Source organism: Anolis carolinensis, chromosome X, assembly GCF_035594765.1.
Source record: "Anolis carolinensis isolate JA03-04 chromosome X, rAnoCar3.1.pri, whole genome shotgun sequence".
Lineage (NCBI taxonomy): Eukaryota > Metazoa > Chordata > Lepidosauria > Squamata > Dactyloidae > Anolis > Anolis carolinensis.
Window position 1 is genome coordinate 559,394 of NC_085847.1, and position 25,942 is coordinate 585,335.

At 39.3% G+C, this 25,942-nt stretch overlaps 2 protein-coding genes across 6 annotated transcripts in view; one reads left to right on the forward strand and one right to left on the reverse strand.

Moving 5' to 3' along the window:
• The window catches only part of tmem120b (transmembrane protein 120B), a 79,563-nt gene that overhangs the window by 16,758 nt on the left and 36,863 nt on the right, over positions 1-25,942 (forward strand). The window contains exons 1-2 of one of the 4 annotated variants that reach the window (XM_062958754.1): positions 1,657-2,523; positions 5,503-5,606. The exons of 1 other annotated variant lie outside the window; for it this stretch is intronic. In XM_062958754.1, the coding sequence (XP_062814824.1) occupies positions 5,595-5,606 (12 nt within the window). In that variant the 5' untranslated portion in view covers positions 1,657-2,523; positions 5,503-5,594. Of the gene's footprint in view, positions 1-1,093; positions 9,571-25,942 lie in introns of those variants that run through there. 2 more of the 4 variants (XM_003227924.4, XM_062958753.1) reach the window with 2 other exon arrangements.
• morn3 (MORN repeat containing 3) lies at positions 8,673-24,856 on the reverse strand. Of its 2 annotated transcripts, XM_062958757.1 has the most exons (7): positions 24,785-24,856; positions 22,715-22,829; positions 19,875-20,030; positions 18,757-18,914; positions 16,709-16,868; positions 12,881-13,065; positions 8,673-11,985 (listed from the first exon to the last, which is right to left on the reverse strand). In XM_062958757.1, exons 2-7 carry the CDS (start codon positions 22,716-22,718, stop codon positions 11,893-11,895), a joined length of 756 nt encoding a protein of 251 aa, XP_062814827.1. In that variant the 5' UTR covers positions 22,719-22,829; positions 24,785-24,856; the 3' UTR covers positions 8,673-11,892. The 2 variants fall into 2 exon arrangements, with proteins under 2 accessions (XP_062814827.1, XP_062814828.1); XM_062958758.1 differs by lacking the exons at positions 22,715-22,829; positions 24,785-24,856 and adding an exon at positions 21,667-21,750.

The following is a 25,942-nucleotide window of genomic DNA, read 5'->3' on the forward strand; positions in this document are numbered from 1 at the left end:
TAGAATGAGGTGTTTCAAACTTCTTAAAATGTCACTTCTTTCTCTACTGCTTTAAACTGCAGTCACCCCGTGAATTACAATCACAGATTATCTGTTTCTTATCAGGATCATAGAATCATAGAATAGTAGAGTTGGAAGAGACTTCATGGGCCATCCAGTCCAACCCCCTGCCAAGAAGCAGGAAATCACATTCAAAGCACCCCCGACAGATGGCCATCCAGCCTCTGCTTAAAAGCCTCCAAAGAAGGAGCCTCCACCACAGTCCAGGGCAGAGAGTTCCACTGCCGAACAGCCCTTCTCACCGTCAGGAAGTTCTTCCTGATGTTCAGGTGGAATCTCCTTTCCTGTAGTTTGAAGCCATTGTTCCGCGTCCTAGTCTGCAGGGCTACCTTAAAATAAGTCACCAAACTTATTTTAAACTGACTCAAAATTAAGCACTTGAGTCTCCCTGATCCCTTCAACTGAGGATCAGTCTTCCCTGTACCTCATCAGGGCACAGACTAACTGCTTTTTTTTCAAACCTGCACTTCTCCACCAAAACGGCAGTTGGCTCCGCCCACTTCTCCATGGCAACCAACTCTTGAGTGCAGAGATGCCATAACTGAAATATTGACCCTTTTAAAACACAATTAAACATGACATCTGTAAACTAAAAAATTCACACTTCATTACAATGATTAATAAAAAAAGAAAAAAAAAAGACAAACTTTAAGTATTGATAGAGTTTCAGGGGATTAACCTGGCATGATGTCAACGCCGGGTGCCCAAGTTAGTAATAAATAAACAAAATATGGTGGATTGATTGTTCTGTCCTGAAATTTTTAAATTATTTATTTATTTATTTATATTTATTTGCGACATTTATATACTGCCCTTCTCACCCCGAAGGGGACTCAGGGCGGTTTACAAGTATATATACATACAATATATTATATTATACAACTATATTGCAATATTATTAGTAATATTGCATGTAATATAAATATACAATTATAATAGTGAATTATAATAATTATTACATTGTATTACAACATAATATTATTATTAATATTAAATTAAATTAAATTCTCCCTCTCCTCCTATTCCTTTCCAGGTGGCAATGGTGGAAGTCCAGCTGGATGCCGACCACGACTACCCGCCGGGGCTTCTGATAGCGTTCAGCGCCTGCACCACGGTGCTGGTGGCCGTCCATCTCTTTGCCCTCATGATCAGCACTTGCATCCTCCCCAACATCGAGGCCGTGAGCAACGTGCACAACCTCAATTCGGTGAAGGAGTCGCCCCACGAGCGCATGCACCGGCACATCGAGCTGGCCTGGGCCTTCTCCACCGTCATTGGGACTCTGCTTTTCCTGGCGGAGGTGGTCCTGCTCTGCTGGGTGAAGTTCCACCCGCTGAAGAAGAAGACGGGCGACGGGAGCCGGGCGAGCAACTCCACCATCACGGCCGGCGAGGCGGCGGCCATCACTTCCACCACCATCATGGTTCCCTTTGGGTTGATTTTCATTGTATTTGCGGTCCACTTCTACCGGTCGCTGGTGACGCACAAGACGGACCGCCAGTTCCAGGAACTGAACGAACTCGCCGAGTTTGCGCGCCTGCAAGATCAGCTGGACCACAGAGGCGACACCCTGCCGCCTCCAGGCAGCCATTTTGCATAAAAAAAAACTAAGCCAAGAATTCTTTTTTTTTTTTTTAAAGCAAGTACAAAGTGCAAATATTTCTACTGTGTTCTCTTGACTCCCTTGTGCATGAATTTGGCTGGACTGTGGCATTCTGTTTGGAAAGAGAGATTAGTAGTACTGTACCTTAAGCTTTTAGTGCTATTAAAAAAATAACAGCAACAGTTTGGAAGTCTAAGGCGGCACAAATGCCAAGAGAAGGAATTGTGTCGTGTTGCCTTCAGACCTTTAATCTTCCCAGTTATCATGAAGGTTGTTGTCTTTGAAAAGGTGATTCATTGGGGCAGGGGACTAGAGAATGCTTTCTGAGTGGAATAGTATAAGAAGGAAGTTAGAGGCATTTTTGCACGTCAGATTTATGGTCCACAACCTGAACACAAATGAAAGTTTTCCAATGTTAAAACACCAACAGAGCAGGAATAAGACAAATATTGAGCTGCATGTATATCAGGGAAGCACCGATCACCTCTCAGCAAATCAAGATTTTAGCCTTTTAAGGATGTTTCTAGTCCTTATGGATGCAAAAGTATCTTTTTAAGCACACCACAGATTTCTAGACTGGCAGACAATAATCCTCCCATGCTCCCAAATCATTCCCATAACTGGCAGAAGAGGAATTGCATGGTGCCAAATAAGACACGCTGAACAAATTGGCTTTGCGTTGGCAAGAGTGATGCAGAATTGGGCTTTTGTGCTGGCAGACGATCCCTTGCACGTTTTTGGAATATTTCTGTTAAGGAAAAAGCATAATAATAGAGAGAGAGGGGTGCAGAAAGAAAGGAAGAAATGCAAAATACACATGACAGTAAAAAGGCTGCACTCCTGAACAACCTGGCCTAAGGGTAAGGCCCATTGAAGACAGTGGGATTTACTTCTAAATAAATATACAGTAGAGTCTCACTTATCCAACACTCGCTTATCCAACATTCTGGATTATCCAATACATTTTTGTAGTCAATGTTTTCAAAACATCGTGATATTTTGGTGCTAAATTTGTAAATACAGTAATTACTACATAGCATTACTGTGAATTGAACTACTTTTTCTGTCAAATTTGTTAAACATGATATTTTAGTGCTTAATTTGTAAAATCATAACCTAATTTAATGTTTAATAGGCTTTTCCTTAACCCCTCCTTATTATCCAACATATTCGCTTATCCAACATTCTGCCGGCCCGTATGTTGGATAAGTGAGACTCTACTGTACATGGGGTGGGAACATATAGAAAATAGAGATTATTTTTCTCTGTTGGGCCGGAGAGGACAATCCAGCCAAAGGATGTTGTTCACAGGTCGCAAAGCTATGTAAATGTAATATTTTGGATTACAAAATCTATTCTATATGGTCTACTAGCTGTGCCCGGCCACGCTTTGCTGTGGCGAAGTCTGGTGGTATGGGAGATAAAGTATTGAGGAATTGGTGGTAGTTAAGGTAAAGGGTAAAGGTTTTCTCCTGACATTAAGTCCAGTTGTGTCCAACTGCACACTGAAGTGGATTATATGGCAGTGTGGAGTCAAGATAATCCAGTTCAAAGCAGATAATATAAGATTATAAATGGGTTATATAGCTGTGTGGAAGGGCCTTGAGTCTACACTGCCATATAATCCAGTTCAAATCTGATAATCTGGAAGAGGCCTAAGTGAGGCCTAACTCTGCCTGTCCCCTGGGCTGAGTGGGTTGTTAGGAGACTAAGTGGGCAGAGCTTAGCCTTTTAACTGGCAGCAATTGGATAAAAAAATTATTCCTCTCCCTCTAATTAGGACTTTATTTTTCTTTTTGTTGTATGAACGTAGAGGCATGGATGAGGGGTTGTGCTGCCAAGTTTAGTGTTTCTGGGATGTCTAGTTTTGTTGTTTTGTACTAGGCCAAAATTTCATTGCCCTTTTATATATAGAGATGGAGGCTGGAGAGTCCAGAAAGTAAATTAAGTACATTAAGTTAACCGAGTGCCCTTCCAGACAGGCCCAATATCCCAGGATCTCATTGATAATCTAGGATAAACAGAAAACCTTGGATCAGATCCCTGGATATAGGGCCTGTCTAATTTTTTTTTAATGTCAGAGTTAGGTCATACAGTTGGGTCACAAAAGCATGTGAGCTTTTGAGTGCTTCGCTCTCCATAAGGCTAGATTGGGATAAGGAAAGTAGGCCCTTGCAAACGTTTTGGCAAATTAAGAAGTGACCAGACGCTTCCTGGTTTGAAAAAAAAAATCCCATAAAGATGGGGATGGCCTACAGATATTAAGGCCAGATGGAAGAAATGTGGCCCAGATGTTGTAGCTAATAAGATTGCCCCCTCCCCATTTTTTTCTCCAGACCTCCATGTCCCTACCTAGTAGTTGGAGGGAAATGGACTTCTCAGTGAAGTTAAGTCTCTTTCCGGCATGGAAAATCTTTCTTGTGTTGTCGAAGGCTTTCATGGCCAGTATCACTGGGTTGTTGTGTCTTTTCCGGGCTGTCGGGCCATTTTTCCAGAAGCATTCTCTCCTGACGTTTCGCCCACATCTATGGCAGGCATCCTCAAAGGTTGTGAGGTTTGTTGGAGTCCCCTTGGGGAGATAGGGCGGAATACAAATAAATTATTATTATTATTTTATTATGACACAGCAAACAAGATAGATATGCTGGATTTCGTATCACAAAATCACAAATCGAACACTTCCCAAGCGTCTAGGACTGTGTGATGTATTTTCGGATGATGTGTGCAGATCCCAGTCGGGTGGCCTTTTGCAGTTGGCAGATCGTAATTTTGTCAATGTCTGTTGTTTCCAAATGCCGACTGTGATCTTTTGGCACAGCACCCAATGTGCCCATCACCACCGGGACCACCTGCACTGGTTTCTGCCAGAGTCTTTGAAGTTCAATCTTGAGGTCCTGAGTTTTTCCTGTTGTTTTTCGTCAATGTGACTGGGATGGCGACATCAATGATCCAAACCTTTTTCAATAATAATTTTTTTAATAATAATTATTAATATTAATATTAATTGGAAACTAGGCGAGTGAGTTTTATATATCTGTGGAATCATGTCAAGGGTGGGAGAAAGGACTCTTGTATATTGGAGGCAAGTGTGAATGTTGCATTTAATCACCTTGATTAGCAGCTTCAAAGCCTGGCTGCTTCCTGCCTGGGGAAATCCTTTGTTGGGAGGTGTTAGCTTTCCCTGATTGTTTCATGTCTGGAATTCCCCTGTTTTCAGAGTGTCAGGAATCAGCCAGGCTTTGAAGCCGTAAGGCTTTTCAGCACTAATCAAGGTGATTAATTGCAACATTCACACTTGCTTTCAACAGACAAGAGTCCTCACTCGCCTAGTTTCCAACAAGCCGCACAACCTCTGAGGATGCCTGCCATAGATGTGAGAATGCTTCTGAAATACGGAGAAACAGCCCAGAAAACTCACAGCAACTCTTCTTTGGCGGCAGAACGTGTTTTGAGAAGGAACCATAGGGCCTAGTGAGATAAAGGTTTCATATGCAAGGTTTGATATGCGTATAGCTAGTGCCAGATTTCACTTCATCCCCAATAAACCATAAATGCAGCTCTCCAGGGAACCCTTTGGGATTTGGGTCAAAGAAATAGAATAATTGTTTGAAGAACAGCAGAGGAAGCTTTCTTAATGTCGGCTCAGTTCATTGGTCTTCAGGGGGAGAAGATTTCTCCTGGTCTGCGGAGCCTTTGAACTGAGATTGAGCCTGAGGCTTTCTGGAGGCAAATGGTGTGCTCCACCGCTGTGTTCGGAGTCTTCCTTGGAATCTGGTGGCAGGACAATTGTCACAGGCAATCGTTTTTAATCTGTGTTTCTTTCGGCTTTATCACCTCAGATAGACAGGAAAGCGTAGGAAAGGAGACCATGAAAGAAAGACTCCCCGAGGAATCACCAGAGAGAGAGAGTACAGGACGGACTGCAGGTTGAATGCTAACTGAGGCAAGTTCTTCAAACCTTTCTGTTGACTTAGGGCTCCCTTGTTTTCTCGAAGGTGGGGGAAGTTGTCATTTTGGACCACATCCAAAATGGGAGTTGTATTTTAAAGTGCAGTCCCCCCAAAAATTATTTTGCTCAGCCAGATTATGTTTTGATTGAGATTTGCACTTTTGCAGCAAAGGTTGGGTGATGAAATTACTACTGGAATATCTGGGGATCATTTGCTGCTGTTTGGGAGAGTTGAAAGATGGCATAGACGGGTCTGCAACCGAGCATTGTCTCACTGGATTCCACTTTTGCTTAATATTTTTGGAATATGGAGTGGTTATGTCTTGGCTTTGTTTCTCTTCTCCTGGTCCCTAAATCACAGAAGCCCAATGGGGACAGTGGTGGTTTCAGTATAAGAGGTGTGTTGACTATTACCAAAACAGCAGGTCAGTTCGGGAATTGAAAGATATAGGGCCCTTCCACACAGCCATATAACCCAGAATATCAAGGTAGAAAATCCCACAAAATATTATTATTCCAGACAGGCCCTATATCCCAGGATCTGATCCCAGGTTTTCTGCTTTAAATTCGATTATATGAGTCCGCACTGCCAGATAATCAATAAACAAAAAATCTGGGATGAGATCTTGGGATATAGGGTCTGTCTAGAAGGGCCCTGAGTCCACACTGCCATATATTCCAGTTCAAAGCAGATACAGTAGAGTCTCACTTATCCAACATAAACGGGATGCAGAACGTTGGATAAGCAAATATGTTGGATAATAAGGATTAAGGAAAAACCTATTAAACATCAAATTAGGTTGTGATTTTACAAATTAAGCGCCAAAACATGTTATACAACAAATTTGACAGAAAAAGTAGTTCAGTACGCAGTAATGCTATGTAGTAATTACTGTATTTACGAATTTAGCACCAAAATATCACAATGCATTGAAAACATTGACTCCAAAAATGCATTGGATAATCCAGAACGTTGGATAAGTGAGACTCTACTGTAATGTGGGATTTTATTCAGCTGTGTGAGATGGGCCATAAACAGCTTGTGTTGCAGCCCTTTCACACCATGTCGTTGTAATGCTATGATTCCACTTTAGTTGCCATGGCTGCATCCTCGGGAATCTTGGGATTTGTAGTTTGGGGAAGCACTCTCATTCTAAACTGAGCTCCAGAAGTAAATGCAGAAGAAAAACAAGCAAATGATTCCCAGATTTTTTTTAAAAAAACTTCATTTTCTCCTTCCAGCCGAAGTGGCCATTATTTTATAAATAAAGTAGAGTCTCACTTATCCAACATAAACGGGCCGGCAGAACGTTGGATAAGCGAATATGTTGGATAATAAGGATTAAGGGAAAACCTATTAAACATCAAATTAGGTTATGATTTTACAAATTAAGCACCAAAACCTCATGTTATACAACAAATTTGACAGAAAAAGTAGTTCAATACGCAGTAATGCTATGTAGTAATCACTGTATTTACCAATTTAGCACCAAAATATCACGATGTTTTGAAAACATTGACTACAAATTTTTTTTATTTTATTTACAGCATTTATATTCCGCCCTTATCACCCCGAAGGGGACTCAGGGCGGATCACATTACACATATAGGCAAACATTCAATGCCTTTTAACATAGAACAAAGACAGACAAACATAGGCTCCGAGCGGGCCTCGAACTCATGACCTCCTGGTCAGAGTGATTCATTGCAGTGATTCATTGCAGCTGCTCTCCAGCCTGCGCCACAGCCCGAGCAAAAATGCGTTGGATAATCCAGAACGTTGGATAAGTGAGTGTTGGATAAGTGAGACTCTACTTTAGTTTTTTTCCCTAAAGTGTGTGTGTGTGTGTGTGTGTGTGTGTGTCTATATATATATATATAAATATAAGTACATATTGAATAAAGCAGATGCTATTACTGGAATACTTAAGCTACTACCTGTGTTTTGAGGGTCTTGTTCCTTCGAAGTGAGCTTCCATTTTTGCTTGAGAGATATATTCGAGACTGTTCAACGTTTGGAATCGGTAAATATTTGCCTTTGATGCACTGAAGATTTTTCTCTGTAGAAATATTTATGAAAACGTGTTGGAATGTGTTTTCTGCGCTTTGTTTGTTCAAAGCCATCTTCACTGCTTTGCTTTTGTTTTGTATTTTTTGGAGTTGAGTTCCTTCGAGTGCCAAGGTATTGTGGCCTTTGCGATTCAGCGTTCCCAGCGGTTGCCATTGAAAGCTGGAAACGCTGGCTGTTTTTGAATTGGAGGGTTATTTCAGGAAGCGTGCGTGTTTGTACCTGCGCTCTTACGGGAATGTTTTGGAAGAAAGCATTGTGTGCTCCGAGGGCATCTTGCTTGCCTTTTCTGCGTGGAAATGAATGTCCTCTCTTCCCGATTTCCCTGCCTATGTGCTTTTCCCGAAACATCTAAAAAAAAATGATTTTTGATGCCTTAAAGAAAAGAAAACGAGATTTTAGCTGTTGTTGTGAAAGCCAGTTTTGGAGAAAACATGAAAAATGAGGTCCAAATCTGTCAGCTTATTTCAGAGGACTAATAACAGAAAATTTGGTATCAGAAGCAAAAAAAATAGCATGGAAAAAACAGGGCTTGTTTCCCAGACCAATTGGATATGTTTCGGCATTTGTAAAAAAAGAAAAATCTAACATTATACACTTGTGAAATGAAACTTTTGTATAAGGGAAGAAGAGTATTTTGAACCTTCTAGTGAGCACTTGAAGTCTTCCAAAGTGCATCCCACGCTGATTTGTATTTTGTGAGCCTCTAGTTTTCCTTCTCTTTTCCATTTTAGAGACCAGACCTTTAAAGCTGTGCCTTTTAAAAAATGTGGGGCTAGTTCCGTCACAGGCGGCGGGCGTCACAGTGGTCTGTGGAAGCCGAAGTGATTGAAAGAACTGCAAATCCCATCATCCGTGGTCCATCCTCCCCCAAACCGCACCAGAACTTAAAAATGGGTCATGGGGAATATGTGTGCCAAGTTTGGAAACATTGACTACAAAAATGGCTTGGATTATCCAGAGGCTTGGATAAGCGAGGCTTGGATTAGTGAGACTCTACTGTATATAAAAGGGTAATGAAATTTCGGCCTAGGACAAAACAACAAAACTACACATCCCAGAAACACTAAACTTGGCAGCACAACCCCTCATCCATGCCTCCACGTTCATGCAACAAAAAGAAAAATAAAGTCCTAATTAGAGGGAGAGGAATAATTGTTTTTATCCAATTGCTGCCACCCACTTGGTCTGCTGTCAGTTAGAAGGCTAAGCTCCACCCACTTGGTCTCCTAGCAACCCACTCAGCCCAGGGCTACTTCAACCAGGCCTCTTCCACACTGCCTCAATCACATATATATGTGTGTGCTTTCTGGGGACATCTGAATATAAAGCTACCTTTTTTGGTAACACAAATTTCCAGAAGCTATCCAGTTGATAACACTGCAAATAAAATACAACTGACCAATCAAGTTGTATCAAAACGTGAATTGGATTCTACGTCATTTTTATTTGGAAGTCAACTATAATGGTGCCCTTTTTGTACTAAGTTATTCCCCGGCATCCTTCGAAATGGGCGCATGCTGACGTACATAACAGGGGAGAGTGATGCACGATCCTTTTTACAAACATGATAGTTCTGCCAAAGTATTTTTTTTCTCGTCCAAGTTCAAGCAGGATTGTGTTGGTAACTTCTCTCTGTGCCCAGAAAAAAAAGGTATGTTTCTTCTGTATCCTGGAAGGACTGAGTGGAGAAGTGTCGGAAATAACCCAATGTGGTTTTGTTTTGCACGCCGTCTGGTTTGGGTTGTGTGTGTGTGTGTGTGCGTGCGTGTGTGTGTGTATTTTTTTAATCACATTTCTCTTGACGACTTTGTACCTATTCTTGTTTGAAAATAATGGCTCAGATGACTAAAAACAAAACTAGAAAATTAAAATTATTTTTCCAGTTTACTCTGTCCACAGTTTGGTTTCTTCAGAAAGGATGTTGCTTTCTTCTTAGGTGCCGGGAAACGGATTTGTTTTGTTGGGGTTTGGGGTTTTTTTGGGGTTGTATTTTGGTTTGCTAACAATGAGCCTGTTGCAGATCAACAAAGAAGGACAAACTTTTCTGATTACTTCCATGCATTCACAGGAGGAGGGGAATCTCCGATTGTGGGGTCAAATCTGATCCTAATCCAAATAATAATAATGTTTGTTTGTTTGTTTGTTTACATCACTTTTACTCCGCCTTTCTCCCTGAGGGGACTCAAAGCAGCTTACAATAAATAGGCAAAAATTCAGTGCCTAAAAACAATGTAAAAACAACCATTCATATAAAACAATCTACAAAACAACAATTCGTATAAAACAATCTACAAAACAATTCGTATAAAACAGATCCCATTGCAAAATAAAATCGCATTATATAAAATTTTAAGCATGTCCAAGATTAGAATCCATTCATCCGGAATCCTCAATAAATATTATTATTATTAGTAGTAGTACATAAAGCTCAAATTTAAGATAAGACTTTCCAACTCTGATCAAATCATTCTCATCTTCAATGTAAATGTGCTTATGTATCCGTTTAATAATAATAAAGTAAAATAATACATGTAATAATAATAATAAATACAGGAAAATAATACATGTAATAATAAATTGAGTAAAATAATAAATGCAATAATAATAAGACCAGAGTGAAATAATAAATGTATTAATAATCATAATAAAAATAGAGTGAAATAATAAATGTATTAATAATCATAATAAAAATAGAGTGAAATAATAAATGTACAGTAGAGTCTCACTTATCCAACATTCGCTTATCCAACATTCTGGATTATCCAACGCATTTTTGTAGTCAATACGCATTTTTGTTTTCAATACATCGTGATATTTTGGAGCTAAATTTGTAAATATAGTAATTACTACGTAGCATTACTGCGTATTGAACTACTTTTTCTGTCAAATTTGTTGTATAACATGATGTTTTGGTGCTTAATTTGTAAAATCATAACCTAATTTGGTGTTTAATAGACTTCTCCTTAATCTCTCCTTATTATCCAACATATTCGCTTATCCAACGTTCTGCCGGCCCATTTAGCTTGGATAAGTGAGACTCTACTGTAATAAATGTATTAATAATCATAATAAAAATCAAGTGAAATAATAACTGTATTAATAATCATAATAAAAATAGAGTAAAATAAATGTAATAGTAGCAACAATAATAGAGAAAAATAATACATGTAATAATAATAATAAATACAGGAAAATAATACAAGTAATAATAAATAGAGTAAAATAATAAATGCAATAATAACAATAAGATCAGAGTGAAATAATAAATGTATTAATAATCATAATAAAAATAGTCTGAAATAATAAATTTATGAATAATCATAATAAAAATAGAGTAAAATAAATGTAATACAGTAGAGTCTCACTTATCCAACATTCACTTATCCAACGTTTTGGATTATCCAACGCATTTTTGTAGTCAATGTTTTCAATATATCGTGATTTTTGGTGCTAAATTCATAAATACAGTAACTGCTACGTAGCATTACTGCATATTGAACTACTTTTTTGTCAAATTTGTTGTATAGCATGATGTTTTGCTGCTTAATTTGTAAAATCATAACCTAATTTGATGTTTAATAGGCTTCTCCTTCATCTCTCCTTATTATCCAACATATTCACTTATCCAACGTTCTGCCGGCCCGTTTATGTTGGATAAGTGAGACTCTACTGTAGTAGCAACAATAATAGAGAAAAATAATAAATGTAATAGTAGCAACAATAATAGAGAAAAATAACAAATGTAATAATACCAATAATAATAGAGAAAAATAATGAATGTAGCATATATTCTTGAGTATAAGCTGACCCAAATATAAGCCAACCAGGACCCTCACCCGAGTATAAGCCGAGGGGACTTTTTCAGTCTTAAAAAAAGGGCTGAACAACTAGACTTATACTCGAGTATATACAGTAAGTTTTTTTGTTGTTAACTGCCATCAAATTGACCTCTCCTGGAATTTGTTCGTCTCCTTTTCCTACTGCCTTCTACCTTACCAAGCATTATTGTATTTTCTAGTGAGTCACATCCTCTTAGGATACATCTGAAGTATGATAGCCTCGGTTTCGTCATCTCGAGGAAGAAAACGGCCTGATTGAATGAAAGATAGGTCAAAAACTCGAAAGTGGTGCCAAGTTTATATTTGGGAGTGAAGTAGTTCAAGGAGGCCTCTCTGTTGTCTCTGGCTTCCCATTGGTCTCAAACAATTATCATTTTTTCTGAGAGTGAGAAATGTATTCTTCAGTAGTCTTTAACTTACGCACGGCTTCATCTAACACACCTTCAGGGTCTGCAAGTTCGCCCTGAAATAATAAAAAAATACAGAAGGATCGGTGTTAGGAGCCAGAAACTTCGAAAGCTGGATGGGACGTGGCCCATGGAGAACTCTTTCTTTGCATATGGCTTTCACTGACAAAATTATTATTATTATTATTATTATTATTATTATTATTATTATTATTTTATTTTTATACCCTGCTTTATATCTCCCCGAAGGGACTCGGGGTGGCTGACACGGGGCCAAGCCCAGGTAGTTACAGACAATGTCGAAAACACACCATACAACCAGTAAATACAAATCTATAAAGCATATTTAAATATAAATAGTATCTAAATCATACTAAAATTATATTTTAGAACCATTGGAATATTTTAGAACCATAGGAAGGGACTGCAAGGGCCACCACGCAGGAATACACAACATTGGGTTGCAGTCTGGAAAATGTTCCAGAAGCATTCTCTCCTGACATTTCGCCCACATCTACGGCAGGCATCCTCAGAAGTTGTGAGGTCTGTTGGAAACGAGGCAAGTGGCGTTTATATATCTGGAATAATGTCCAGGGTTGAAGAAAGAAATAACTCTTGTCTGTTTTTGAATGTTTAATATGTCTGTTTTTAATCTAATTTAATTTTAATATCTGTATTATATGTTTCCAAGGCATTGAATTATTGCCTCCATGTAAGCTGCCTTTGAGGTCGAGAAAGGCGGGGTTGCCTAGTTTCCAACAGACCTCAACCTCTGAGGATGCCTGCCACGGATGTGGGCGAAACGTCAGGAGAGAATGCTTCCGGGACGTAGCTATACAGCTTGGCAAACTCACAGCAACACAGCAAAAGCCTTTGACAACACATTATACACAACATTCCTGGAAAAGAATCCAGGGGGAAAATGTAAGATATTAATTAGCCTCACATTACCTTTGGGATTGGGTAGCGTGTTGGCAGGGGAGCTTCTTCCCGGCCAAAATCAATCATAGTTCCGCACTTTGCAGCGTCGGCCACCCAGAAACCTTCATAAAGCTGCCCTGTCTCCAAGTAGATGAACTTCCCCGGCCCGTGTTTCTTGCCGTTTTTCCAGCTGCCTTCGTACCGATTTTCGTTTTCTGCAATTGACACAGAGCTTGTTAGAAAGGGCTGGCTTCCAAACACATCTCCCTCTATGAACCATCTTGGACAGGGGTCCCCAAACCTTTTAAGTGGAGGGCCGATTCACAGTCCCTCAGACTGTTGGGGGGCCGGACTAGGATGAAATAGTCCAAAATTAGGATTGTTGTTGTTGTGTGCCTTCAAGTCGTTTCAGAGTTAGGTCAACCCTAAGTCTAAAGTTTAGGACAGAGGCCAGGTCCATGACCTTGGAGGGCCACAGTTTGGGGACCCCTGATCTAGATGATCTTATAAGACCATAGGTAAACAAAGAAACCTCCAAAGACCATCTAGATGATCTCATAATACCATAGGTAAGCAAAGAGACCTCCAAAGACCATCTAGATGATCTCATAAGACCATAGGTAAGCAAAGGGACCTCCAAAGACCATATAGATGGGCTCATAAGACCATAGGTAAACAAAGAGACCTTCAAAGACCATCTAGATCTCATAAGACCATAGATAAGGAAAGAGACCTCCAAAGATCATCTAGATGGTCTCATAACACCATAGGTAGAGACCTCCAAAGACCATCTAGACGATCTCATAAGACCTTAGATAAGAAAAGTAACCTCCAAAAGCCATCTATATGTTCTCATAAGACCATAGCTAAGCAAAGAGACCTTCAAAGACCATCTAGACAATCTCATAAGATCATAGGTAAACAAAGAGACCTCCAAAGACCATCTAGATGGTCTCATAAGACCATAGGCAAGGAAAGGGACCCTCAAAGACCATCTAGACAGTCTCATAGGACCATAGGTAAGAAAAGTAACCTCCAAAAGCCATCTAGATGGTCTCACGAGGCCATAGCTAAGCAAAGAGACCTTCAAAGACCATCTAGACAACCTCATAAGACCATAGGTAAGGAAAGGGCCCCCAAAGGCCATCTAGACAATCTCATAAACCATAGGTAAGGAAAGGGACCCTCCAAAGGCCATCTAGATGGTCTCATAGGACATAGGAACATTCTGCTGGTCTGTTTATGTTGGAGAAATGAGACTCCACTGTATTTGTTTCAATAACTTGTCAAAAGTACAACAAAAAATGGTATACAATGAAACGTAAGTTTGTTATATTCACAATACTGGTTACTGTTTCAGCAAGGGTTACTTGAAACAGATTTCCTCTTTTTCTTTATGTGACGGCATTGAATTTTGCCGTGCTTATGTTGCTGGACTTATGTTGGAAACGGCGCTCCATGCAGTCATGCCAGTGGCCACATGACCTTGGAGGTGTCTATGGACAACGCCGGCTCTTTGTCCTAGAAATGGAGATGAGCACCAACCACCAGAGTCGGAGACGTAAATAAATCAATACTTTGAAGAATTGGTCTGGCTCCCAAAGTGGTCAGAAGTTGGCTAGGTTTTCTCTTTGTCTTCTATGTGTCAAGGGCTTCGGGAGCATTTCTTCCACCGCCAGCACTGCTATTTTAACACGTCCTTTATTTGTGTTCTTTTTTTGGAGAGATTTGCTGCAAGGCAGGATCAAACCCCGTCGGAATATACAAAGGGACCGTTTGGCTCTGCACGGCCCCTCGGCATCAACAAAAGGGCCTTTTCCCGCTCCACAAAGATCGCCCCATGATTCCATGTTAGTTGCCATGGCTCTGGTTTAGTGGTAGCGCCACTCTCGACTAATGGGAAACCTGTGGATTTCATAGGGTTGCGTGTTTCATGTGATTTTAATGGTTTATGATTTGTTTTTATTGCTGAGTTTTATATTGCTTATTATTATTTTATTATGACACAGCAAATGAGATCTATATGCTGGATTTCGTATCACAAAATCACAAGTCAAACACTTCCCAAGTGTCTAGGTCTGTGTGATGTATTATTATTATTATTATTATTATTATTGACACAACGACATTGTATGACACAGCAAACAAGATAGATATGCTGGATTTCATTTCACAAAATCACAAGTCGAACACTTCCCAAGTGTCTAGGACTGTGTGATGTATTATTATTATTATTATTATTATTATTATTATTATTATTTTATTATAACACAGCAAACAAGGTCGATATGCTGGATTTCGTATCACAAAATCACAAGTCAAACACTTCCCAAGTGTCTAGGTCTGTGTGATGTATTATTATTATTATTATTATTATTATTATTATTATAAGTATGACACAGCAAACAAGGTAGATATGCTGGATTTCGTATCACAGAATCACAAGTCAAACACTTCCCAAGTGTCTAGGACTGTGTGATTTATTATTATTATTATTATTATTATTATTATTATTATTATTATTATTATTATAAGTATGACACAGCAAACAAGGTGGATATGCTGGATTTCGTATCACAAAATCACAAGTCGAACACTTCCCAAGTGTCTGGGTCTGTGTGATGTATTATTATTATTATTATTATTATTATTATTATAAGTATGACACAGCAAACAAGGTAGATATGCTGGATTTCGTATCACAGAATCACAAGTCGAACACTTCCCAAGTGTCTAGGACTGTGTGATTTATTATTATTATTATTATTATTATTATTATTATTATTATTATTATTATTATAAGTATGACACAGCAAACAAGGTGGATATGCTGGATTTCGTATCACAAAATCACAAGTCGAACACTTCCCAAGTGTCTAGGACTGTGTGATGTATTATTATTATTATTATTATTATTATTATTATGACACAGCAAACAAGGTAGATATGCTGGATTTCGTATCACAAAATCACAAGTCGAACACTTCCCAAGTGTCTAGGACTGTGTGATTTTTTATTATTATTATTATTATTATTATTATTATTATTATTATTATTATTATTATAAGTATGACACAGCAAACAAGGTAGATATGCTGGATTTCGTATCACAAAATCACAAGTCGAACACTTCCCAAGTGTCTAGGACTGTGTGATGTATTATTATTATTATTATTATTATTAATATTATTCAGACCGCCCAAAGGGTCCTGATTTGGCAAGGACCATTCCCGATTATTTCTCTGTGATCCCTCCTTTTCATTGCTTTTGAAATGTCATTTTTTTCCCCCACAACTGACTTCAACTGCTGCAAAATGACTTCAAAGTGCAAGAGTATTCAACCATTAGACCAGTTTTTCTCAACCTGGGGGTCGGGAGGGGTGTCAGAAAGGTCGTCAAATATAATCAGAAAACATATAATGTCAAGGGCTATTTTCCCCAAACTCCACCAGCGTTCACATTTGGGCATACTGAGTATTGGTGGCAAGTTTGGTCCAGATCCATCATTGTTTGAGTCCACAGTGCTGTCTGGATGTAGTTGAACTATGGCTCCCAAACTCAAGGTCGATGCCCACCAAACCCTTCAAATTTTAACTTGGTCCAGATCCATCAGTGTTCAAGTTTGGTGGAGTTCAGAATGCTCTTTGATTGTTGGTGAATTATAAATCCCAGAAACTACAGCTCCCAAATGACAAAATCAATCCTCCTCCCAAATTTGGGCGGATGGGGTATTTGTGCCAAATTTGGTCCAGTGAATGAAAATACATCAGATATTTACTTTACGATACATAGTTGGGGGTCACCACAACATGAGAAACTGCAACAACAACATTGTCATGGTCGACAGCCCGTACTTACTAAAGCGGAGCATTCCTGTCCCATTTGGCGCATCCTCGAACCACTGGCCTTCATAGATGGAGCCATCCTTGTAGTACATCCGTCCCCAGCCTTGTCTCCTCCCGGCATACCAGTCCCCTTCGTAATACTCCGTCTCCGAGAAAAACTTAACTCCAAAACCCTAAAGTTACAAACGGACGAAGGAGTGGATTAACACCGGGTCCCCAAGCTAGTAATCTATCTATATATATAAATGAGTCATGGCATCACGGTGACCAACAAAACAACAAAACTACAGGACCCCCAACCTCGAAATTTGACAACACAACCCATCATCCACGCCTCTAGGTTGATACAACAAAAAGAAAAGAAGAATAAAGTCCTAATTAGAGGGAGAGCAATAATTGTTTTTATCCAATTGCTGCCAGTTAGAAGGCTAAGCTCCGCCCACTTGGTCTCCTAGCAACCCACTCAGCCCAGGGGACTGGCAGAGTTAGGCCTCACTTAGGCCTCTTCCACAGATTATCTAATTTGCACTGGATTATATGGCAGTGTAGACTCAAGGCCCTTCCACACAGCTCTATAACCCATTTATAATCTTATATTATCTGCTTGGCACTGGATTATCTTGAGTCCACACTGCCATATAATCCACTTCAGTGTGCATTTTATACAGCTGTGTAGAAGGGGCCTCATATAATCCAGTTCTAAGCAGATAATATAAGATTATCAATATACAATAGACTCCCACTTATCCAACATAAACAGGCCAGCAGGATAAGTGAATATGTTGGATAATAAGAAGGGATTCAGGAAAAGCCGATTAAACATCAAATTAGGTCATCGTTATACAAATTAAGCACCAAAACATCATGTTATACAACAAATTTGATAGAAAAAGTAGTTCCATGCGCAGTAATGCTATGTAGTAATTACAGTAGAGTCTCACTTATCCAACGTTCTGGATTATCCAACGTATTTTTGTAGTCAATGTTTTCAAAACATCCTGATATTTTGGTGCTAAATTCATAAATAAGTGATTACTACATAGCATTACTGTGTATTGAACTACTTTTTCTGTCAAATTTGTTGTATAACATGATGTTTTGGTGCTTAATTTGTAAAATCATAACCTAATTTGATGTGTAATAGGCTTTTCCTTAATCTCTCTTTGTTATCCAACATATTCGCTTATCCAACGTTCTGCGAGACTCTACTGTAATAATAATAAAAATAATTATACACTTTATGTATCTACTGTAATTATTATTATTATTATTATTATTATTATTATTATTATTATTATTATACACTTTATTTACATTCCGCTTTATCTCCCTGGAGGGACAAGGAGCGGATTACAGGTCTGGGAAATGATGTTGCTCTCTGTGAGAAAACTGGCTCGGAAGGTGGAGTCAGTCTGAGGAGTCAATAGTAGATAAGGATTTGAGTGAAGAGCTGAGTGATAAGGAAGGTTCCCAGGAGAAGCCACCAGGAGCTATGGAGATCAACAAAAGTCTCCGTTTACAAAAGTCTCCATTTACAAATCAGAGCCAAAAATAGAGAGATTACATAGGAAAGTTGGGGAGAAAATTCACGGGAGACGTAATGCTTTCATGGGTGGCTATTAAACAACACGTTGTTGACTTTAAAGTCTGTTCAGGCAACGCTGTGTTAGAGTGAGAAGCTAGGCCTGAGTTCTCTTGTTCCTGGTTCATGTCTAGCCTTGATTTTGGATTTAATCTATCTTGGAAATTGTCTATGTTTTTGTTCATGTATTCCTGCTCAAGTATTATCAGTTATATCTTCCTGATTGTGGATTTATATGAATCTATGATTCCTGGCTGTTCCTGGACTTTGTAACCTTTGGAACTTTATGAGACATTTGGATTATTATTTGGTTCTTACCTTTTGCTAAACCCTGACGCTAGCGGTTGAATGGGAACCATGCCATTCGGAAGTGATATCACACTCCTGTTTCCGAACAGTTTCCAAAGGCAGCCCCACATCAAGTGAGTTGCAGTAATCAAGCCGGGATGGAACTTAGGCTGAGACAAAGCGGGACTTACATCCATTTTGTCGTTCTGCCACCAGCCCGCGTACACTTTCCGGTAACCCACCCCGGATGGGTTAGGAACGCCGTAGATCCCATAGCCATGGCGTTTCCCAAATTGCCAGTCTCCGCTGTAGATTGCGCCGGTCTTGTGCCATTTTTGGATGCCTTTGCCTGGCGGAGGGAAAAACGGAGACACATCAGAAAGTGCTAAAAGGGGTTCTAAGAAATACACATATGAATTAGCGAGAAATTCCTGTGAACTTATATATATATTCTATTATTATTCTATTATTATTGTAGTATATTATCATATTATTACTGATATATTATTATTATTATATTATTCATTGCTCATGACTACATTGAAACTAGAATAGAGAGAAATCAGCATGGAAACTGCAAGAGGTACCATAGATTGTTGTACATGGAAATAATGGTAGTAAATAGTTTTTGATTTATTGAAGTTATATATTACAACTAGCTTTGCCCGGGCACGCGTTGATGTGGCGAAGTCTGGTGGTATGGGAAATAAAGTATTGAGGAATTGATGGTAGTTAAGGTAAAGGGTAAAGGTTTTCTCCTGACATTAAGTCCATTATAAATGGGTTATATAGCTGTGAGAAAGGGCTTTCGGTCTACACTGCGATATAATCCAGTTAAAATCAGATAATCTGTATTTTATAGGCACTGTGGAAGAGGCCTGAGGCCTAACTCTGCTTGTCCCCTGGGCAGAGCTTAGCCTTCTAACTGGCAGCAATGGGATAAAAACAATTATTCCTCTCCCTCTAATTAGGACTTTATTTTTCTTTTCTTTTTGTTGTATGAACGTAGAGGCATGGATGAGGGGTTGTGCTGCCAAGTTTAGTGTTTCTGGGATGTGTCGTTTTGTTGTTTTGTCCTAGGCCGAAATTTCATTACCCTTTTATATATATAGATTATATATTTTTGTCATTTAAACTATACATATTGTGAAATTATGGTTCTTTTCTCGAAGTGACACACCACCCAAGTCATGCTAGGTTTTTTGGTGAATTTTGACACACCAAGCGCAAAAGGTTGCCCATCATTGGTCTACATTATAGCTGTATTCTCAATTTGCTTCTGACACGATAAAGAAAATCTTGTTCTTACCGTGTTTGAGATTGTCCCACCATTCTCCCGTGTATTGATCTCCGTTGACGGCGTGAACCGTGCTCAGCAAGCCGCATTTCTGGGCCTTCCGATCCCATTTGTGCCACAGAGGTTCGGTGGTCTTGGGGAATTTCAGGGTCGGCATGCTGGTTTGGCCTGGAAGGGCACAGTCCGGAAAATAGACACATAATTGTGCAAAGACAATTAAGGGCTGCGGCTTCCTATCTGTTTCCCTCGTCACTCTCAAGGTTTCGGTTAGATTAGAGACTGAACATTTTGTGTCAGATAAGCGATAACGTGATCGGGGGGGAAACAAGTCAATATAGGACTGCAATCCCATGGCTATTTCTTAAGGAATCCTGGGATGTGCTGTTGTATTGGTATTGTATTGGTTTTACTGTTAGCTGCTTTGAGTCTTTTCTTTAGAGAAAAAAGGCAGGATACTAATAATAATATTAATACTAATAATACTAATAATAATAATAGGAAAAAGCCAACTCCAAGATTTTCATGAACCAGCCACTTAACACACATAATGATGATGATGATGATGATGATAGAAAAAAGCCAACTCCAAGATTTCCATGAACCAGCCGCTTAACACACACAATAATAATAATAATAATAATAATAATAATAATAATAATAACCAGTACCACAGCCAGCAGAGTATCTGCTGTGGACTCATCTTGTTGTGTTTCAAATAATAATAATAATAGGAAAAAGCCAGCTCCAAAATTTCCATGAACCAGCCACTTGACACACAATAATAATAATGATAATAATAATGATAATAATAATAATAGGAAAAAGCCAACTCCAAAATTTCCATGAACCAGCTACTTAACACACATAATGATGATGATGATGATGATGATGATGATGATGATAGGAAAAAGCCAACTCCAAGATTTCCATGAACCAGCCGCTTAACACACACAATAATAATAATAATAATAATAATAATAATAACAACCAGTACCACAGCCAGCAGAGTATCTGCTGTGGACTCATCTTGTTGTGTTTCAAATAATAATAATAATAATAATAATAATAATAATAATAATAATAATAATAATAATAATAATAGGAAAAAGCCAGCTCCAAAATTTCCATGAACCAGCCACTTAACACACATGATGATGATGATGATGATGATGATGATGATGATGATGATGATGATAGGAAAAAGCCAAGTCCAATATTTCCACGAGCCAGCCCCTTAACACACATAATAATAATAATAATAATAATAATAATAATAATAATAATAATAATAATAATAGGAAAAAGCCAACTCCAAGATTTCCATGAACCAGCCATTTGGCACACATAATAATAATAATAATAATAATAATAATAATAATAATAATAATAATAATAAATGATAGGAAAAGCCAGCTCCAAGATTTCCATGAGCCAGCCACTTAACACACATAATAATAATAATAATAATAATAATAATAATAATAATAATAATAATAATAATAGGAAAAGTTAGCTCCAAAATTTCCATGAACCAGCCACTTGACACACATAATAATAATAATAATAATAATAGGAAAAGTTAGTTCCAAAATTTCCATGAACCAGCCACTTGACACACATAATAATAATGATGATGACGATGATGATGATGATGATGATGATGATAGGAAAAAGCCAGCTCCAAGATTTCCATGAACCAGCCACTTGACACACACATAATAATAATAATAATAATAATAATAATAATAATAATAGGAAAGGTTACGAATGGCCGAGGATTCCTTATCTCTAAAAACAAGCTTACAGCCCTGATCAATTTGGTAGGAAAGCGGTTGGTGTGTTTCCAATGGGTTCCTTGAAGGATCCTTCAAGTGAGCAATTTCTGGGCTGGTTTGCCCAGGTCCCTTGAGGTGGTGACATCATGGGAAAACCTCAGGGGTGGGTTTATTATGAGGCACCAGTCACCCAGGAGATGGGTCCTGTAGTCCTTTCCCAGGGCTCCCAATTTGGTGCGTAGCATTATATGTTGTTGTTTTTTAGGGGGGGATTTTGAAGCTCTGGATAACCAAGGTTGGGGGTTACAGTTTCCAGCATCTTTTCTGTATTGCTGTGTGTTTTCTGGGCTGTATTGCCATGTTCCAGAAGCATTCTCTCCTGACGTTTCACCCACATCTGTGGCAGGCATCCTCGGAGGTTGTGAGCCCTGTTGGAAACTAGTCACGTGGGGTTGATATATCTGTGGAATGATGTCCAGGGTGGGAGGAAGAACTCTTGGTTAGCATTGAATGGCCTTGCAGCTTCAAAGCCTGGCCTTTCACAAGATTGTGAACATCAACAAAGTCCAGGTGGCTCTGGCAGTGAGTCAGAGGAATCTTCCTTAGATAGAGACACAAGGTTAAGGGTTTGTCCCAGGCATTCTGTGAGAATCGCTAGTAAACGTGTGGGAACCCAAGGTCAGAGGAATGCTTTCTTAGCTTGTAAGCGTGGTTAAATAGGGTGAAACAGGGAAAGATTTCAGACAAAGCAACGTTGATTTTGGGAAGCTTAATTTCTGCCTTGTCTCTGCTCATGGAAACGGATTCTTGTTTTGTCATGCCTAGATTCTGTGTTTGGATTGTATTTTGGAGTCCACGCTGCCTTGTATTTCAGGACTGATTTGCTATATTAGAGACGTTAAACTATTTTCTACAGAGACTTTGAACTATATTCTGCAGATTGCTTTTGCAATTGGATTACTGCTTTCTTACTTAACTTTTTATTCAGACTTTGCTATCTTTTATCAATAAATTGTAAAAACCACGTCTGTTGTGGTGGAGGGTGTGTTAAATGCATAGATCATTCACAATACTCACCCATGCTTGAACGCAGGCACCATCAAATATCCTCAACCGGATTCTCCTATTTCACATCTGGACAGTTTACTACATAAAGGATGGCGACATTGTCACGTCTGCCGCTGTTGTTAACCTTAGAAAAATATTTTTCATATCAATAAAAATATAATTATGACAACTTCACCTGACCCAAAGAATATTGAGTAGTACTACAGTAGATCCATTGAGTTAGTAGGATTTTCTAATCTACTCATTCATTTGTTTGATTAGACTTCGGATTTAAGGTAACGTGATATAGTTTTGGGCAGAATTTACCCTGATTTTTAGGAGTTGTAGGAACTGGGATGTATAGTTCGCCTGCAATCTAAAAGCACTCTGAACTCCACCAATGATGGACCTGGAAATAACTTTGCACACAGATTCCCCATCTATATATATAAAAGAGTGATGGCATCACGGCAGCGGACAAGACAACAAAAGTAAACACCCCACAACCTCGAAAATTGACATCACAACCCCTCATCCATGCCTCTAGGTTGATACAACAAAAAGAAAAGAAAAACAAAGTCCTAATTAGAGGGAGAGGAATAATTGTTTTTATCCAATTGCTGCCAGTTAGAAGACTAAGCTCCGCCCACTTGGTCTCCTAGCAACCCACTCAGCCCAGGGGACCCTTTACCTTAACTACCACCAATTCCTCAATACTTTATTTCCCATACCACCATACTTCGCCACAGCAACGCGTGGCCGGGCACAACTAGTGACTAATAAAAACTACTGGAGGTCTGTGGAGGGATTTATGGGAGTTGTAGTTCGCCTACATCCAGACCCAAACAAGGAAGGATCTGGACCAAACTTGGCATGCATTCCCGATATGCCCACATTTGAATACTGGTGGATTTTGAAGGGAATTTTCCTGGGCATTTTGGAGTTGTAGGTCCTGGGATGTATAGTTCACCCGCAATCACTGTGCAATCTGAACTTCACCAAAGATGGAATTGGACCAAACTTGGCACACAGAGCAACCATGACCGCCAAAAAGTACTGGAGGTCTTTGGGGAAAATTCACCTTGATTTGGGGGAGTTGTAGTTCACCTACATCCACTGTGAACCCAAACACCAATGGATCTGGGCCAAACTGGGCACACAGACCTGATATGTCAATATTTGATTATTGGAAGGGTTTGGGTTAGGGTTAGGGAACTGGCCTTCCTTTCTGGGAGTTGTAGTTCACCCACAACCAGAGAAATTGTGACCTCCACCGGTGATGGATCTGGACCAAACTTGGCACACAGAATCCCCAAGACTCAGTCAACCCACTGGAGGGGTTTGAAGGGACTGACTCACCATTGTGGGAGTTGTAGTTTACCTTATAGGCAGAGAACACACTGAACTCCGCCCATGATGCATCTAGAGCAGTCTTGCCCAACATCACAAACTTTAAGTACTGATGGAGTTTCGGGGAGTTAACCTTCGGGGTGAGAAGGGCGGCATATAAATGTAGCAAATAAATAAATAATAAATAAACCTGGCATGGTGTGAGTTGTAGTTCACCCACAACCTTATTCATTTTGGATAGTTAAAAATTGATATATTTTTTTCAACTAACCCATGCAATGCTGGGGAGCTAAACTAGTAAAAAAACAAAGTTTTCATAGAATCATATACAGTAGAGTCTCACTTATCCAAGCCTCGCTTATCCAAGCCTCTGGATAATCCAAGCCATTTTTGTACTCAATGTTTTCAATATATCGTGATATTGTGGTGCTAAATTCGTAAATACAGTAATTACAACATAACATTACTGCCTATTGAACTACTTTTTCTGTCAAATTTGTTGTATAACATGATGTTTTGGTGCTTAATTTGTAAAATCATAACCTAATTTGATGTTTAATAGACTTTTCCTTAATCCCTCCTTATCATCCAAGTTATTCGCTTATCCAAGCTTCTGCCGGCCCGTTTAGCTTGGATAAGTGAGACTCTACTGTAATTGGAAGCAACTAATCCAATCAAATCACTCCTAATAGATGGCCATCCAGCCACTGGACTCCGAGGCCAAATATTCCACCATTGAACAGCTCTTACCATCGGGAAGTTTGTCCTAATGTTTAGATGGGATTTCTTTTCCTGAGCTTTGGATCCAGAGACGGAGCTCCTGTCCGGACACTGAAGCTGGGACTGTGGCAGAAGTCGCCATGGCAACCCAGGCAAGCCAAGCATTGCATGAGGACAGGCCGGGAGGTGGAATCTGATCCGGGCCTGCCCTCCAGAGGATGCCTGGGGTGGCTCAAGGCATCTTTTTGTGTATGTATTTGCAACATCACATTGAGCACAATCAGAATTGCATGACCTGCCCAAGAACATTTCAAATACATTTGGGCATTTGAATGTGCTTGGCTATGACCCTTGGTCGCTTGTGCTTGCTTACTTAATTACGAGAGTTGAATGAAAAGTAATGCCTCCGCCTTCGTTACTTCGGTTTGGATGGGAATATTTTAATAAATCAAACTCAGAAATAATCCTTAGAATGCACTCTTCAACTACCACTATTCACTTTCCCACACAATCACCAGACAATTGGATACATTTCTGCCAACGATGAACAAGATTTCTGAAGCCGTCACGGAAGAAGTCGACACTCTGTTTCCGCAACCGACATCTCACAGTTCCCATCGTGCAGAGATCTTCTGATAGCCAAGCAAAGCAATAATGTGACCCACACATTCTTGGGAAATTTCTCTCTGAGTGATACGACAATCGTCCTGAATCAATCTGTCAATCTGAAACTTGATGGATGTCCAATTCTTTGTTTGTCACGCAAGTCAAATGTTCCCACCTCAACGTCTTTAAACTTACTCGCCCAACGACACACAGGACTCACATCAACACAATCCCCATGAACAGCTTGTTTATTCAATTCTCTGTTGAATCTCCTTTGGGGTGACACCTTTTGCTGTCAAGAATTCAATGACTGCACGTTGCTTAAGTCTCATTGGCCGTCTGCGCAGGGTTCCATACTTCGCACTTTAACAACACAACCGTTCAATGCTAAGGCTTCCCTGTCTGCGCAGGGTTCCATATACATTTATATCTATATATATAAATGAGTGATGGCATCACGGCGACCAACAAAACAACAAAACTACAGGCCCCCCAACCTCGAAATTTGTCAACACAACCCATCATCCACGCCTCTAGGTTGATACAACAAAAAGAAAAGAAAAATAAAGTCCTAATTAGAGG

Excerpts from the sequence above, each read along its gene's own strand:
- morn3 (XM_062958757.1), bottom strand. Across the intron at positions 16,869-18,756 it reads GGCAGAACGACAAAATGGAT|GGTTTTGGAGTTAAGTTTTT; the intron begins GTAAGTCCCGCT and ends TTGTAACTTTAG. Across the intron at positions 11,986-12,880 it reads CACGCTACCCAATCCCAAAG|GGCGAACTTGCAGACCCTGA; the intron begins GTAATGTGAGGC and ends TTATTATTTCAG.